The sequence below is a fragment of the Cololabis saira genome, chromosome 16 (genome assembly GCF_033807715.1).
Source record: "Cololabis saira isolate AMF1-May2022 chromosome 16, fColSai1.1, whole genome shotgun sequence".
In the NCBI taxonomy this organism is placed as follows: domain Eukaryota; kingdom Metazoa; phylum Chordata; class Actinopteri; order Beloniformes; family Belonidae; genus Cololabis; species Cololabis saira.
The window spans coordinates 19,948,306-19,965,104 of record NC_084602.1 but is presented as its reverse complement, the minus strand read 5'-3'; the positions used below and the strand labels follow the sequence as shown (position 1 = coordinate 19,965,104).

The window sequence follows — 16,799 nt, the reverse complement described above, 5'->3', positions numbered from 1 at the left end:
TATGATTAACCCCCAAATAATAGAGGTTAAATACCTATTTTTACAGATGAGTAATAGCAGACTGACATGGGTGTGGTAGCTTTTCTTTAGATGTGTTGGCTCCCCCTACAGGGTTTAGTCTGTTTCAGTGACAGCTGAACATTTTGAATTAGTTATTCATTTAAAAGCATTTCAATTGTTTAAGTTACAGGATAGAAGAAGAAAAAAAGAATTAACAATAAATACAGAAGTTCACATTTGACATAATGTCTATGTGCTCCTGTTAAAATCTTGAAGTCTGCTCCAACACACTTTTAGTTTGTAAAATAATTTGAGTATTTGATTTAAACGCTAGAGTTTACGAAGATGAAACCTAAGATGGATTTTAGGAAGTTAAATAAAAGCATAGGGTCAATAAAACAAAATACGTGATACGCATTTATGGATTTTAGGATAAAAGTAATATTTGAATGTACAGCGGAACCATAGACGTTGATAAAACGTTTCAGGGGGGCAGATTTGTTTGCAACCCTCCACCGACGGGCTCTCGCATCTCGCATGAATGGAAAGATATTTGATGTAAAAGCCTAAAGCTGGGAATGGAAACCGGATAAAGGGATTCATTTTAGTCGTGTGTGTCGATTGAACGTTGTGTCAGTTTTCCCTCCGTTGAGGTGTAAAGTGTTAGTGGATAAAGCGGAAGCTAAGTGAGTGTTAGCCCGAGCAGAAACGGGTCGAGACGATGCTGGAGCTGCCGGTGGAAAAACAGATCTTTTACGCCGTCTTGGGCTTCTCCTGGACGGTGTATCTGTGGGAGGCGTACCTGTCCTACAGACAGGTAGGTTATCAGCTCTTACCACCGTCCCCCGGGGTCTGATTGAAACTAAAACCAAATAAACAGCAGAAACAAACGATTCTGGACATAAAACGTGTTATTATTGACATTTATTCAAATAATCTACCTTTTGAAACACTTTCAATGTAACAATCTGTGAATATTCTACCATTTGACTGCAAAACTGACACTTGATGTGTCACTGTTGTACAATCACGGTGATGCATCATTTTTGCAGTTAGTTTCAGAGTTGATTTTCTTCTGCAGAGGGGATTTGCATAGGCTATATTTATTTATTCATATATTGATATCTACGTATGGGGGAACTGCACATAACTCAACAAAACCAGTGGATCAGTAATCAATATATTGCAATGTATTCGTCATGTGACATGTGGGAAGGCTTGAAATAGGTTTACTGAAGTGTATCTAAAATATGTATTCTTGGTTCCTTTTATTTAACTACAGTTTAACAGTGTCCTCATCTCTTTCTGCTGTGCAGAGGAGGATATACAGGTCAACAACACATGTGCCACAGGAACTGGGAAAGATCATGGATGCTGAAACTTTTGAGAAGTCCCGCCTTTATCAGCTGGATAAAAGCAACTTTGGCTTTTGGTCGGGGCTTTATTCTGAAACTGAAGGCACGGTAAGGCAACGAGTGCATTAAATGAAAAAGAAGAAAAAAAAACCTTGATTTAAACAACTTAATTCACAAATATTCAGTTCAGCTCTGTCTGTCACTCCTTGGGTTAATGACACGTATTAAAACCTTACAGCTGATCCTGCTTCTGGGCGGAATCCCCTTTCTATGGGATGTCGCTGGTTCTGTGATGGTTCGCGCCGGATTCAGTCCAGAGTACGAGATCACCCAGTCCCTGGTGTTTTTGACCCTTGCCACCCTCTTCAGTGCCATAACGGGACTTCCTTGGAATTTGTACAACACATTTGTCATTGAGGAGAAGCACGGCTTTAATCAGCAGGTATTCTAGCTTGACTGCACTCACGCTCGCGGTGGTGGCTCCAATCTGTTGCAATAGATCATTTTTTTGGATACCACACCATCATCCACCATTGCATTCATATGAATGTCTCATCTTCCTGTTAGACGTTGGGGTTCTACCTAAAGGATGCTGTAAAGAAGTTTGTTGTGACCCAGTGTATCCTGCTGCCTGTGACTTCACTGCTCCTGTACATTATTAAGATCGGTGGAGACTATTTCTTCATCTATGCTTGGCTGTTCACCCTGGCTGTGTCTCTGGTTAGTGCTCTCTTCTCTGAAAAATGCATGGTTTTACTCATTATTATTGACGTTTGTTTGATACAATTAACTGATTGCTCTTTCATATTTTACTCTGTTTTCTAAGGTACTTGTAACCATCTATGCTGATTACATTGCTCCTTTATTTGACAAGTTCACCCCATTGCCTGACGGAGAGTTAAAGACAGCTATTGAGGCTATGTCCAAAAGTATAAGCTTCCCTCTCACTAAAATTTATGTAGTTGAAGGTAAGTCCCTAAATGTGTTGTTCTGTCCTTTTTTTTCTTTTTTTTGTTTGGAAATACTTTACTGACTCATCGTTTGGTTTGTTTTCCTTAATTCCAGGTTCCAAGCGCTCGTCTCACAGCAACGCTTACTTTTATGGGTTTTTCAAGAACAAACGTATTGTGCTGTTTGATACACTCTTAGAAGACTACTCACCCCTCAACAAGGCTGGAGAGCCGCAGCCCGAGCAACCAGAGAATGATGAGGCATCGATCGAGTCAAAAGCCAAGCCAAAGGTTGCAAAAATGTTGTCTCTTCATTTGGTTAATTCTTTTGACCATTTAATTTGCAATGGCTCTTTACAAACCCTTTTTTTTGGGTTGGGGGGTAATCGGTATAGAAAATATAAGAATGAAAAGATTGCCTTGGCAGTACTAAAGGTTTAGAGAGAAAAGGAACATGGAAGCTTCACGTGCCCTGTCTAAATGACACATTATTGTTCAAATGTGTACATGGTTGACTTTGAATCATCTCTCTTTCATCCAGCTGAATTATTCTCGTCTATACTTTCACAGAACAAGAAACAAGGATGCAACAACCCAGAGATCCTTGCTGTTTTGGGTCATGAGCTTGGCCACTGGAAGCTTGGACACACTGTCAAGAACATTGTCATTAGTCAGGTGATAAATTATCTGCAAATGTATCTTTGTAAAAGTAATTTTCCTGACTGTATACAATAATACAGACAATCAGATGTTAAGTTAATGTGCAGTTTATGCTGACTTATTTTTGCAGATGAATTCGTTCCTGTGTTTCTCCCTCTTTGCTGTTCTGATTGGTCGCAAGGAGCTGTTTGTAGCTTTTGGATTCAATGAGAGCCAACCGACATTAATAGGCCTGATGATTATCTTCCAGTTCATCTTTTCTCCTTACAATGAGGTAAAAATTAGATTTCATAACTTATTGAAAATCTGTGATTTTGAGACATTTAAACATTTCCCAATTCTTCCCTCTCTTTGTAGCTCCTCTCCTTCTGTCTGACAGTCCTGAGTCGCAGATTTGAGTTCCAGGCAGATGCTTTCGCTCGCGCAATGGGCAAAGCCTCAGAGCTCTACTCTGCTCTCATCAAGCTCAACAAGGACAACCTGGGCTTTCCAGTTGCAGACTGGTTGTTCTCCATGTGGCACTACTCCCACCCTCCTCTCCTCGAGCGCCTCAGAGCGCTGGGTAATGTCAAGCAAGACTGACGGGGCTGGCAGGAGGAGCGGCGACCGCTGCCTCCTCCGAAGGGCTTCCGCAGACCTCTTCTGGTCCTGTGAAGCACCCCCATGTTTTTTTTTTTCTACCCATCAGTCCCCCACCATCTAGTTTTATCTTCTTTTAGCATTTTCTTCACATGAAATTCTTTAAATTTTGTTCTCTTTGGACCTTTTTGTTTTGAACAAAACCAAAACATCAGTACAAGGCAAACTAAAAAGCATTAGCTTTTACTCTTCTTTTTTTAAACCACCTGTTATGCACTTGCTGTGAAGGTACACCTGGACTTTTTTTTAAGAAAAACTGTTGTCATTGCACAGATGGGGTTTTGCAGATTGACCTGATAGTTCTGTTTTGAAAATCAGTTAATTTTACATGATTTGAATCTTTTTTTTTTTTTTTTTTTTGTCTGAGTTAAAAAAAAAAAAAAAGAATCAAAGACCATGATCATTTTAAGACATCTTTCTGGATAAAAGACCTTACTATTATGTCAACATGACATCCAACTGTTGATAAAATAGGAGATTTTTATTTTAGAAATACTACGCCTTGAGTTTTATTGATTTAGCATATAAAACAACTTCTTATTCTTACAGAAGACAATGCTTTTTACAGATACACAGGCCAGATTTTGATAAGTCCTTCAAGTACAACTGTTGTGTCTTGAGCAGTTTTACGAGTGCCTCTTATTATCTTTTTGTTCTGATATTGAAAAGAACAGTGCTGATAATTTCATTTGAAATTAAATTTGACTTGTGATATTTTTTTTCCCCCACTTTTTTTTTTCCATGATAAGTGGGGATTTTTTTTTCTTTCTAAAGCGCTCGCTTGACACCCAGGGTCCAACCATATTTGTGTATATATGTATCTTTATTGATTTGAGTTGGGATGTATAAATTGAACTTGAAGAAAAAGAATTGTTGAATGGGGTTTAAAATTTTAAGTTGGGGCAGTATTTTGTTTGTTCTCTTGGTTTAGGCCCAGAGTTTCCTGGTGAGCAAAATATTTATAGGGGACTTTGGGGAGGGGAGTCAACACAGTTCCTATCACCACATGAGCTGGGGTTTGTTTTGTTCAGAAGGAATCGTTTGCTTTCGCTGCAGAGATGAATAAAATTCCACAAAGCATTCACCTCATTCTAGTTCTCGTTTTGATTGGGATGTGCAATTTAAGACTAAATGAGGCTGTATTTTGTGATGCAATCATGACAGGAAGGCTCCTGCTTTGTACAGATAACGATGTAATTCATCAATGCAGCATGATGTGCATTAGATTAAAACCAGCAATGAATTAAAAAAACTGCGGGCACATTTTCATTGATTTACTCATCTCTTTGAATGCATCTGAATGTACACATTTTTCAACAACTACTAGCTAAGAACTGAAATAATCTTTCATGAAACCATTTTATTTTTTAACTCTTAAATATACAGTTAGTCATTAGAATCCGAATCATGTATTTGGCCAAGACAGGGAATTTGACTTGGTTGTTTTCGCTCACTGTACAGTAAATGCTGGCAGTTAACTTCAAAGTTAAAACCAAAATATGATAAGGATGAGAAAAAAACTACCAACTGACAGATTACTTTTTTTTTTTAGTTTGAAAAAAATTGTTAGATGAAGGATTTTATTTAGTAGTGCAATATATATATATATAAATTAAGTTTTTTTTTGTCACTTTGTGTTTATTAGATTTTCAGTTTTTTTTACAACTGCACATTTTTACCAGATCACAAAAATTATCTGTATATTCACCGTGCAACAAACAAACAAATAAAAATAAAAAGTAGAAAAACAAACAAACTTGTGGGTTAGCACATTAATAATCTATCCAAAAAAAAAGAAAAGAGGAAGAAAAAAAAGAGGCCCGCATCCTTATGCTTTCTGTAGATAAAATGTCCACTTTTGCCATCTCTTCTTAAATAGCCCTTCCCTCAAACTCAGGATATGGGTCAGTCTTTCCATCGTCCATATTTCTTTAATAATATCCAGCCACTGTTGCCACTGATTATACTAAGTTTTTGTGTAAAAATCTGATAGTAATAATAACGCCTTATTTAGGACGTCGTTTTGGCTCCTAGACTGTAAATATACAAAGACAACTCTACAAATTAAAATCTTGTTATATTATTTTAAGGTATTTAATTCATCAATTACTATTTTAGCTTATTTTAAATCATTGTTTCAGGTTCGGCCACGTAAAGAGCGTCAGATATTACGCTGGACATTCCTGAGACCATACCATTATGGAGGTGGAGTTATTTACTTTTTATAAACGTTTATTTAATTCGCAGACTGCACATTTAGTATTAAATGTAGTATTCAATTCAATTTTATTTGTATAGCAATATATATAAAGCAATAGTTTATATATAAATTGACATATAAATGTAATTTAACCGTTGCTGTCCAGCAGTGCTGGGCACGTCCCCCCCCCCCTCGCTGTGGGTGATGGTTCGGTCCGGTCTAGTGTTTTAGTGAAGGACGAGCTCACTGTTGTTTTGGTGTGAACGCTCAGACTCAAACATGGCGAGGTTCTTGAGGCCTAACATCAGGAGTTTTCTCACCTCTCAGCTAAGAATGTCATCCGACCAGGTAAGACAGGTACAGAAAACACTTCTCAATTAGCATGTGGATGCACCTGGCCGGTATTTTAAGCCTGAATTATGGTCCGCGTTAAAACGACGCGTACCTTACGCCGTACCCTACGGCGTAGGCTCTGCGTCGGTGTAACGCGGTACCATAAATCCGCCTTTATGCACTTCATTTTTACTCCAATGTTCTAAGGCCACCCATTCATGATGTAGCTTGTGTACAGCAGGTAGTTTTACCTTTTGTGATACGTGACTCACGTTAGTTTGCGGTGATTCAGCAGAAGGATACTTCAAATTTTAATCAATTTCTTAATGATCAAGTCTCTCTCAAATATTTTATGTAGTCAGGATCTGATAAACTACCTTTTTTCTATTTAAAACATATGATTTATTTGAATAGTTGCGCCTCCAGACGTCTTTTTTACATCGCCTTTACACACATTAGTTTTGCTTTGTTTCCAACACTTAATTATGACATGTAAAACAAATGAGAACTTTCTACTCCTCTTGTCTTGACCTTCAGCCAGTCTTCATATTTCTGCTATGGGCTGACCCTGACTCTCCCTAGCTAGCAGGACCTGAACAGATTCAACTAGACTTTTCCTTTTCTCTTTGACCTGCTGCCCCGCCCTGTTTCAGCTGGGTGAACTAGGTAAAGGTGCAGGCAAGGGTGGAGGAGGTGGTGGATCCATCAGGGAGGCTGGCGGAGCCATGGGGAAGAAGCAGGCTGCTGAGGAGGAGCTCTACTTCAAGTATGTCATACTCTTTTATTGTTTTGCCCATCAAGTTCCAGCAATACTTAACTTTATATTAACTTTCTCCTGTTTCCTTCATGCATTTACTTGATTCTGTGTACATATAAGGCGAAAGGAGAAGGAGCAGCTTGCTGCATTGAAGCAACACCATGAGGAGGAAATCGATCACCACAAGAAAGAGATTGAACGTCTCCAGCGCGAGATTGATCGCCACAAGGGAAAGATCAGGAAGCTGAAGCATGATGACTGAGTTGAAACCTTACAAAAAGAAAAGAAGTTGAATACTTCTAACGTCCCGCATGCCTGTAATCAATCGTTCCCTCAGATTGCTGCATAGACTGCGTTACCACACAGGCCTTGAATGTGTAGAAGATACCGTATTAAAATTGTTCATTATTAAAAAAATGGTTTTATGGTGTTCTGTGATGGATGAACATTTATTTAGTTTGCTTTTTATTTGCTGTCAAATGACAGCAGTAACATGCCCAAATATAGCTCAAATATAATATGGAAGATGGTTTTTGTTTTGTAATGTGTAACTAAATAAATACATCGCACTGTAAATACAATTGCTAGTTCCAAATTATGTAACATTTTGCAAATGTGTTTTTAATTTAAAAAACATTAGTCAGATGTTATTTTACCTGTGATCCCACCAACAAATTTTAAAAAGGTCAGGACACAGAGTGAAAGACTGAAGGAGTGTAATGCAAAAAAGAGAGGGAGAAAACACTTAAACCTCTAACATTTAATTAAGTTAACTGTAATAGGTTGTTGAAAATATAAATGTTTTTTTAAAGAGCATCCCAGGGAGGCTGTATTTCAGAAATTAATGATCTTAACTGCTTTTGGTTGTTTTTTTTTATTTATTTTTTTATTGTTTATCTAAAAATAAAATGACGTTTTGAATTTATCATCCATAGATTTTTTTTTTTTTTTTTTTTTTTTAGTCATTATAAAGATTGAAAGACATCTTTGTACACCAGGGATAAGGCAATTACCCAAAACGGAACGCCTTTGATGTGGAGGACTTCAAGCAATTCATAATTTATTAAAAACAAGTTTAGGTGAATTGATTAATCATGATTAATGGTAAACCTTACATCTTTTAAAACACCCCATAAAACATTACGTGAAGAGAACAACGCATGGTGAAAATTATTTAACACTTGACAAACAGAGCTAATACTGATGATATTATGTTACTCTGGATTTAAATGGATTAAGTTTTTAGTTGTGCGTCATGTTATGCCAGTCTTTAAGGCCTAAACATTTGAGCCAGTGCTCTGCATTGATAGCTCATGTAGTAATTTATGGTTAATTAAATGACAGTGTACAAACGAACCAATAAAGGAACAATAACATTCTGGACAAGTTCTATGGCAACATCAAGGAGGCATACACTGCCGGAGCTAAGCCCCCCCTCGGCAACTCTGACCATAACTCTGTCCATCTGCTCCCCACATATCGGTCAGTGTTCATGTCCAGCAAACCAGTAACAAAAACTGTGAACGTGTGGTCCAACGATGCAATGGAGGAGCTGAAAGCTTGCTTCCTTTGCACAGATTGGGACGTCTTCTTTCAGGGGGCAGACATCAACACAGCCACAGAATCAGTAACTTACATCTCCTTTTGTGTGGATTCAATTATAAGAAGTCTGTTAAACAATATCCCAACGATAAACCATACATCACAAAAGAAATCAAGGACTGTATCCGCCGGAAGAAGATAGCCTCTAGATCAGGCGTCACTGCAGTGGTGAGGGCTGCACAGAAAGAGCTTAATCAGCAAATGAGTGCAGCTCGGAAGCAGCATCAGGAGCGAGCATGGCAGGACCTGTCCAACTCGAACACTAGGAGTCTGTGGGACTCAATTCGCAAGATGACCAACATGAACCCCAAAAAGAAGCCCACAACGAAAGCGTGAGGGCAAATGAACTGAATGACTTCTTTATGCGCTTTGAGACAGATACTTCTAAAGAATGCAGTGATATTTTAAATACAATAACTTTTAATGGGTGTGATGACAGAATGGTAATAGACCAAGACTCTGTGACCAAGGTTTTTAAAACCATACACACTGATAAAGCGACAGGACCAGACGGCATTTCTGCTTTTCTTTTAAAATCCTGTGCTGAGGAGCTCACACCAGCCTGGCATCATCTTTTCCAGCTCTTTATGGATACACACTGCCAGAGCTCTGGAAAAAGTCGATCATAATCCCAGTCCCCAAAAAAGCCCACCCCCTAGAGAATAATGACTACAGGCCAGTGGCCCTAACCTCAAATGTAGTCAAGTCCCTAGAGAGGATCGTAACAGAGGAGCTCTGGAGGGAGCCATCTATAGATCCATCTCTAGATCAGTTTCAGTTTGCGTATACTAGAGACCGCAGCACCAGTGATGCGGCCTCTACTTTATTGCACTTTATTTTGAAGCATCTTGAGAGTCCAACTGCATATGCCAGACTGCTCTTCATTGATTTTAGCTCTGCTTTTAACACAATCCATCCAGACAGCCTTCTTAGAAAATTAGTTAAGTTGAACGCAAATCCCTTTTTAATTAAGTGGTATTTCTCATTTCTATCAGACAGGCCGCAACAGGTGAGATTTAACTCTGCACTTTCAGATACAACAGTAAGCAGTACCGGGGCCCCCCAGGGATCTGTCAGTTCCTCCTTTCTGTTTACTCTGTACACAAATGACTGTGTCAGCTCCCAACCCGACCAGTATGTGGTCAAATTCTCTGATGATACTGTCATCCTTACTCACAAGCAGCTCCGACATCAGCAGGCATACAGCTGGAGTGGACAGGTTTGTGGGTTGGTGTGATGAAAACCAGCTCCAGATCAATATTAAGAAAACCGAGGAGATTGTGGTGGACCCAAAGTCAATTGGGGATCACAGCACAACTATCATACATGGCCATAACATCAAGCAGGTCACGTCCTATAAATACCTAGGCATCCATATTGATAAGGATCTTAGTTGGAGCACGCATGTGACAAATGTTTGTGTTAGGATCCACCAGCGCCTCCATTTTTTATGTAGGCTAAGAGTGTTTGGGGTCTGCAAAAACATCATGCTGATTTTTTATAGAGCGACGATAGAGTCCATCGTACCGTACGCTATGGCATCACCAGTTGGTTTGGGAACCTAATGGTCAAATCAAAATCCCAGATAGTTAGCCTGGTCAAAACAGCAGGGAAGATCATGGGAATGCCCCCCCCCACATGACCCTCCGAGAAATCTTTGAACAGTCCACCATTCAGCAGGCCAATAAGATACTGTCTGACCCATCCCATGTGCTGAACCCTGAGTATGAGCTGATGAACTCCTTCATTCCACAATCCATCAAACGTATTAATAAGCTCCCCCGAGTGGTTAGAGAGATAGATAGGAATGTTTTACATTATGCAATGGAATGCTAGGAGACTAATTGCAAATGGGCAAGAATTTAAACACTTTGTAGGTGATCTGGATGTAAAACCAGACATTATTTGCATTGAGGAAACTTGGTTAAAACCAGGATTACATTTTGTAATTCCAGGGTATAAATGTGAAAGGAAAGACAGAGAGATTGTATCAGGAGGGGGGTGTGCAACCTTTATCAGAAATGGTATACAGTATAGAAGATTAGTAATCAAAACAGTGTTAGAGTGTGTTGTAATAGAAGTGTGGACTGATCAAGGTAAAATCACTATTATCAACTTGTACAACCCTTGCATAAATCTAGAAGAGAGACACTTTCAGGAAATTGTGGATAGAATTAGTGCACCAGTAGTGTGGGTTGGAGATTTCAATGCACATAATGAGCTATGGGGAAGCAAGAAGAGGGACAGAAATGGTAAAATAGTAGAAGACTACATAGATAAAAATAATCTAGTTGTACTAAATGATGGTCAACCAACATGGTTTAGAACAAGTCGGGCAGTGTCATCCTCCATTGATATAACAATTGCATCACCAGAATTGGCTTCAGTTAGTAGGTGGGAGACAATGGTCCATAATACAGTGGGTAGTGATGATGTGCCAATAATTAGTAAATTTGGTAGGTGCTTAATTGAGGAGCCAATCAATATCTCCCTGAGGCTTAATTATAAAAGGGCAATTTGGATAACGTTTGAGGAAAATGTGAATTTGGATCTGTCATCAATAGAGAATGGAGTAGATGAGTGTAATTCCTCATTAACCAAGGTTATGTGGTCAGCTGCAGCTAAGGCTATCCCCAAGAAAAAAAATCCTCTAAAAGAGGGGCAATGGTTCCATGGTGGAATGAGGAATGTAACCTAGCTGTGCGAGCCAGAAATAGAGCTTATAAAAGGTTAAAAAAACATCCACTGGAGAGCTATGCTATCGAGTATAAGAGACTTAGAGGTAAGGCTAGACGTGTCATCAAGGAAGCAAAGAAGCAAAGTTGTAGGAACTTTTGTGGTCAACTAGATACGCCTGTAAAAAAGATATGGAACGTAGTTCGTAGAATGACAGGAGTATTTCAGCAGACCGCAATCCCTGTCCTTCAATGTGATAGTGGTGTTGAGGCTGTAAATAATAAAGAAAAAGCAAATATGTTGGTTAAACATAGTTCTAACAATGTAAGTGAAGAAAACAGGAGAAGGAGATGTGAAATATTAGGAAAACAACAGAATAAACTTCAAATTAACTGTGATAATTCTGATGCTATTAATGTGTTTTTCTCATTAGAAGAGTTAAAAAGAGCCATAAATCAGGGGAAAGACACAACAGCAGGTAGGGATGGATTGGGGTACCAATTATTTAGACATGCTGGATATTAATGTTGGAGGAAGTGCTCGCCATAATTAATAACGTGTGGGGAAGTGGGTGTCTTCCTATAGAATGGAAACACGCTGTAATAATTCCAATTGTGAAACCTGGAAAGCAGCCAAGCCCAGTTCTTACAGACCCATTGCCCTAACCTCTGTGCTATGCAAAATTATGGAACGCATGATAACAGATAGACTTGTGGAGAAGCTGGAAAAAAGCAATTACTTTGTGTCATTTCAGAGTGGATTTAGGCAGGGACGCTCAACAAGTTTAGATATTGACGTAAAGAAAGCCATTGCAAATAAGGAGGCAGTAGTGGCAGTATTCCTGGATATTGAAAAAGCATACGATATGCTGTGGAAGGAGGAGGTACAAATTGCACTTTATGATGCTGGAATCAGAGGAAGGATGTTTAATTGGATCAAGAATTTTCTATGTGATAGGTCAATTCAGGTGAGGGTTGGGAGTGAGTTATCTGAGGAACTTGAGGTGGAGAATGGAACCCCTCAAGGAAGTGTGATTAATCCTGTCCTTTTTAACATCTTAGTCAATGGCATGTTTAGTAGAGTGGGAAAAGGGTTTGGTGGTTCGTTATTTGCGGATGATTGGGCCATCTGGAAGCGAGGGAGGAACCTCTCTTATGTTTTCAGTCAAATTCAAGGAGCTCTGGAGAAAGTGATTGAGTGGGCCAATGATTGGGGCTTTAAGATATCTATAGATAAAACTAAATATATGGTATTTGGATACAAAAAGAAATTGCCAATACAACATCTGCAAATATACAACCAGACTATTGAAAAAGTAAAAAGCTTCAAGTTCCTTGGAATGTGGCTGGATGAAAGACTGACTTGGAAAACTCATATTGAGAAGATTTCTTTGAAGTGTGAGAAAATAATAAATGTTCTATAAGGTGTGTGGCAGGATCTGACTGGGGGGCTGATAGAGAATCGCTACTAATGATATACAGAGCGATGATTCGCCCCTACAGTGGTCAATAAACTTGATATAGTGCAAGCAAAAGCCCTTAGGGTTTGTAGTGGGGCATTTCGGACAACTCCAGTACCTGCATTTTTAATAGAAATGGGAGAGATGCCATTATGTATCAGGAGACAAAAACTTGGTTTGAAGTATTTAATGAAAGTAAAAGGGCAGAATGAAAAATTTCCTACAAAAAGATTGCTGAACCATCATTGGGAATTTATGGAACAGCGAGAAAGGTTAAAACAAACTTTGGAGAAACATTAAGATCTATTATGGAGGAAATTGGTGTTGCCTGTCTTGATGTGTGCCCTCCAATATGCTGGTCAGTTGTATCACCATGGTTGATTCCGGATCCCGAGGTTGACTTGCAAATGGGTCAAAGACGTATAAGGCCTTTGAGTAGCCCATTTTTAAAATACTTGAAATAAAGATATTTTTGGCCATTTTCCAAACATTTGAAATGTAATGTACACATACATGTATGTGAAAACTTCAAACAAAGGTATTTTAGTGTTTTTAAACCTTTAAACCGTCATTTGGGGCGACCATTTATCTCAAAATTAATAGATTTCCATAACAAAATGTATATTTTAATAAGCATCAGTAATTAAATTAACTGTTCAAAAAAAGAAAGACACATGTTTCCTTTAATTTTTTGAAAACCATTTTTAAATACATTCTATCCATAATGGCAGTGTCACCCTCTTACTTACTCTAAAATTCATAAAACTGATTTAAAATGTGTACAAGGTGTATCCACTTATGCATGCTATACCAATAATTTATATTTGAACCAAAACTGATAGACATTCAATTTTGAATTTGATACAGAATTGCCATTTGTTGGTTACCCCACATGACAGGTGGTCACCCCACATGATGCTTTCAAGTTTAATCAAATATAACAGGCTAACAGTTAGCTATATGATCTAAGCTAGCTACTTCTCACCACATATCACTAACAAATTTACCTTCAAAATATAGATTTGCAAATAAAACTAATTATTTACAGTTTTAGGGTGGTCACCCCACATGATATCAAAATGTGACGTATACACTGCAGCAGTTAGAAAGAGGATTTATTTGTAAAGGAGAGAGAGACTACTGACCTGCAGGTTGTCTCTCTGGGACCCTCATGGAGTAACTGGCTGATGCAACATCCTCTTTGAGATGATTGTCAATATAAAAGTCCCTCAATTGTATTTTTTTCATGGTCACCCCAGATGATAATTCAGACAATGAACCTATTCGGACAAGATTAGTTTGTGTATTATGATTGAAATGTGTGTACAAATGTTCCATAACTTTGTCAATAAATCTAAAACAAGTTTGAAAGTATGCCCAATAGGGCAAGCATTATTTTTAAATTGTTTTAATGTGATTTAAAACCAGTTGTCCAAACAGAAGTCAAGGCCGGACGGTCACCCCACATGATGTTTTCACACTTCAGATGGCAGGAAATGACCAATAACCAACATGTTTAAATAAAATAAGAGTGGACACATGTAGAAGGAACGTATTAGACATACATGTTATATTTTTTATTCATTTTTATGTTTATTATTAGGTAAAAAGTTCCATCGGACAGAAAAAGTAAGCGTCACGTCTTTGACCCAAATACTGAATGAAGGCAAGAAAAAGATATCAGGGGATATAATAAAGGAAGTTAATAGTCGCCTGCAACAAGAATGGGGAGATTACTTACAAATATACACTGATGGGATGGGAAAGTGGCATTTGGTGTTTTCATACCTGAATTAAGATTTAAAAGGGGATGTAGGATTTCAGATCACAAGTCAGTATTCACAGCAGAAATGATGGCAGTATTATGGGCACTTAGGTGGGTTGAGGATAACAAACAAGGGCAATCAATTATATGCAGTGATTCAGCAGCAGTATTAACAACAATAAAAGAAACCAAATCCAAGTCTAGACCTGACTTCCTGTCAGAAATCTTCCAGAGTTTGTACAGGATTCACCAGAGCAGGGTGTGAGGTGGGTTTTCTTTGGGTCCCAGCGCATATGGGAGTGGAGGGTAATGAGGTGGCAGATGAATTAGCAAAAAAGGCAGTACAGGGGGAAAGTATAGAAATCACTTTACAGTATGGATTGTCAGAATACACTGAAATCATAAATAAGTCAACAAAAGAAATGTGGCAGAGGGCATGGGGAACTGAAAAGAAAGGGAGGTCTTATTTTGCAATACAGAGCTCAGTGGAAAAAGGAAAATGCACTTTTAACTGTAAAAGGAAAGATTCAGTTGTTATTTCCAGGTTGAGGCTTGGGCATTGAGGAGTGGGCTGGCTCTGATTGGGAAACACCCGGATGGTAAATGTGAGTGTGGAGGCCAAGGGCGTAGGTTTGCATAGGGACGGTAGGGACATAACACTACCAACTTTTCAGGAGGCTCAAATTGTCCCCACCAACTTTTAAGCAACCTTATTTGCATTATATAATGAGTTCAGATATATAGGTAATTTAGATTGTCTTCCCAAATGTTGTAAGGATAGAATTGACCCTACAGTTATTAAGTGAATTATTTTCATTATGTTCAGACTTACATTTACCCCTTTTCACTTGCTGAATGTTCATTTTTTGTTGAGTTTGGCTGTGCTTGTGGACAAAAGCAGTAGTGTTTAACCTGAAGGAAGGTTCCATTTTTATTTATTTTTGTTTTTTTTCAGTTATATTTTATTTATTTATTTAGACAGACAATGTTGAGTGGTCTTAAGACAAATGTTTAGTTTTTGCATTCTGGACAGTTATGTGATTATGAATAAGTACACTTAATACATTTATTGTGTATGTTAATATAATTTAAGTTATGTTCAAATATTGCAATTTAAATTGCTAATAAAATCCTGGAATATTCTGGAAGTTTTCAAAATGTTTCTTTAGTAGTTTTTGAAAACAAAAGTTTGAATCGAACAGTGTATCAGGTGAACCAATACACATGAAAGTTAGTATAAGTCAATACAGATTTATTTTGCATTGATCATTTAGACTATCAATTAATTAGGTTCATATTTGAGACAAATGTAGCCCTGACCCCCGTTCACCCAATCTGTTTGGTTTTATTAATGTCCCGTCCCCAGCAAAAAGTGTACATGCAGGTTATGCTGTTATATCATCCCTACCAATGTTGAGACCAAACCTATGGCCTTGGTGGAGGCAGAGAAACAGTGAGACACATCCTCGTCCAGTGCAAGAATTATTCTCTACAAAGGAGGAAGCTGTTCAGAGACCTGGGAGCCACTGGAGAAACTGTATTTAATCTGTGTAATCTACTCAACCTGGATAACTGGACTAAAATGAAGAAACTGAATATCTGCACAGTATTGGACTTTATAGGAAAATATAATAAACTGACAAGGACTTGAATAATGATCAGCAGAGGGCAGCAATACGCCGTTGATGCGTCTAGTCTGCCTAACCCAAAGAAGAAGAAGAAAAAGAAGATCTATTATAATGCCGCGTTCCATTTGTCCTCGGAAGTGGGGATATCCCAGTTCCCAGTCGGATTTTTCAACTGGAACGCCCATCGAAGTGGGATTTCCCACTGGGAAAGTGGGAGAGTCTTCACCACCCCCGAGTTCAGATACCAAGATGGCTGCCCCGGTTGTAAACAGTAGAAGAGAGCTCCGTAAAAAAATCGTAGCACTTCATTCTAGTTTTGGTCACACTAAATCAGTCGTATACAAGTATTGTTCGGCATATATATGCTGCTATAGTGTAATTTACATTTTTCATGTGGTATATGCGAACTACAATCTTGTTTACCTACTTTGTAACTGGAACGCTGATAACTCGGCTGTGACGTCATTCCTAGTTCCCAGTTCCGACTTCCGAGGTAAATGGAACGCAGCATATATAACGGGGCGACCCCGTGTATCTTTCTTTTCGCACATCATGGCGGACCGGTTCAATAAGGTACGGGGCCACCGCGGAGACTAAATGCTGTTTTTCTGCCTTTTAATAACATTAAAATCATGTTGATGAGTTCAGTTATTACATAATACGAATTAAGTCACTCTATGGGTTCTTAATTTTACTTTCACTTCCCGTAAAAGTTTAATTTTAAGACGTTTGTCGTCGCTGTAGCTGCTGGTGAACATGCCTTCATCATGGCAGC

The 16,799-nt window shown here is 38.5% G+C and overlaps 2 protein-coding genes across 3 annotated transcripts; both read left to right on the top strand.

Moving 5' to 3' along the window:
• The first annotated feature begins 460 nt into the window (after nt 1-460).
• Nucleotides 461-4,999, top strand: zmpste24 (zinc metallopeptidase, STE24 homolog). Its single transcript, XM_061743841.1, has 9 exons — nt 461-817; nt 1,317-1,463; nt 1,594-1,797; nt 1,923-2,075; nt 2,182-2,323; nt 2,421-2,596; nt 2,876-2,980; nt 3,096-3,239; nt 3,323-4,999. The coding sequence occupies exons 1-9, from the start codon at nt 722-724 to the stop codon at nt 3,545-3,547; spliced, it is 1,392 nt and encodes a 463-aa protein (XP_061599825.1). The 5' UTR covers nt 461-721; the 3' UTR covers nt 3,548-4,999.
• Nucleotides 5,000-6,019: 1,020 nt separating this feature from the next.
• atp5if1b (ATP synthase inhibitory factor subunit 1b) lies at nt 6,020-7,730 on the top strand. 2 transcript variants are annotated; one of them, XM_061743265.1, is made up of 3 exons: nt 6,020-6,161; nt 6,791-6,903; nt 7,015-7,730. In XM_061743265.1, exons 1-3 carry the CDS (start codon nt 6,084-6,086, stop codon nt 7,154-7,156), a joined length of 333 nt encoding a protein of 110 aa, XP_061599249.1. In that variant the 5' UTR covers nt 6,020-6,083; the 3' UTR covers nt 7,157-7,730. The 2 variants fall into 2 exon arrangements, with proteins under 2 accessions (XP_061599249.1, XP_061599250.1); XM_061743266.1 differs by having other exon boundaries at nt 6,020-6,152; nt 7,015-7,725.
• Nucleotides 7,731-16,799: the final 9,069 nt, after the last annotated feature.

Excerpts from the sequence above, each read along its gene's own strand:
- zmpste24 (XM_061743841.1), top strand. The coding sequence starts at position 722 with ATGCTGGAGCTGCCGGTGGAAAAACAGATCTTTTACGCCGTCTTGGGC. Across the intron at positions 2,597-2,875 it reads AGTCAAAAGCCAAGCCAAAG|AACAAGAAACAAGGATGCAA; the intron begins GTTGCAAAAATG and ends ATACTTTCACAG. Across the intron at positions 3,240-3,322 it reads TCTTTTCTCCTTACAATGAG|CTCCTCTCCTTCTGTCTGAC; the intron begins GTAAAAATTAGA and ends CTCTCTTTGTAG.
- atp5if1b (XM_061743265.1), top strand. The coding sequence starts at position 6,084 with ATGGCGAGGTTCTTGAGGCCTAACATCAGGAGTTTTCTCACCTCTCAG. Across the intron at positions 6,162-6,790 it reads CATCCGACCAGGTAAGACAG|CTGGGTGAACTAGGTAAAGG; the intron begins GTACAGAAAACA and ends GCCCTGTTTCAG. Across the intron at positions 6,904-7,014 it reads GAGGAGGAGCTCTACTTCAA|GCGAAAGGAGAAGGAGCAGC; the intron begins GTATGTCATACT and ends TGTACATATAAG.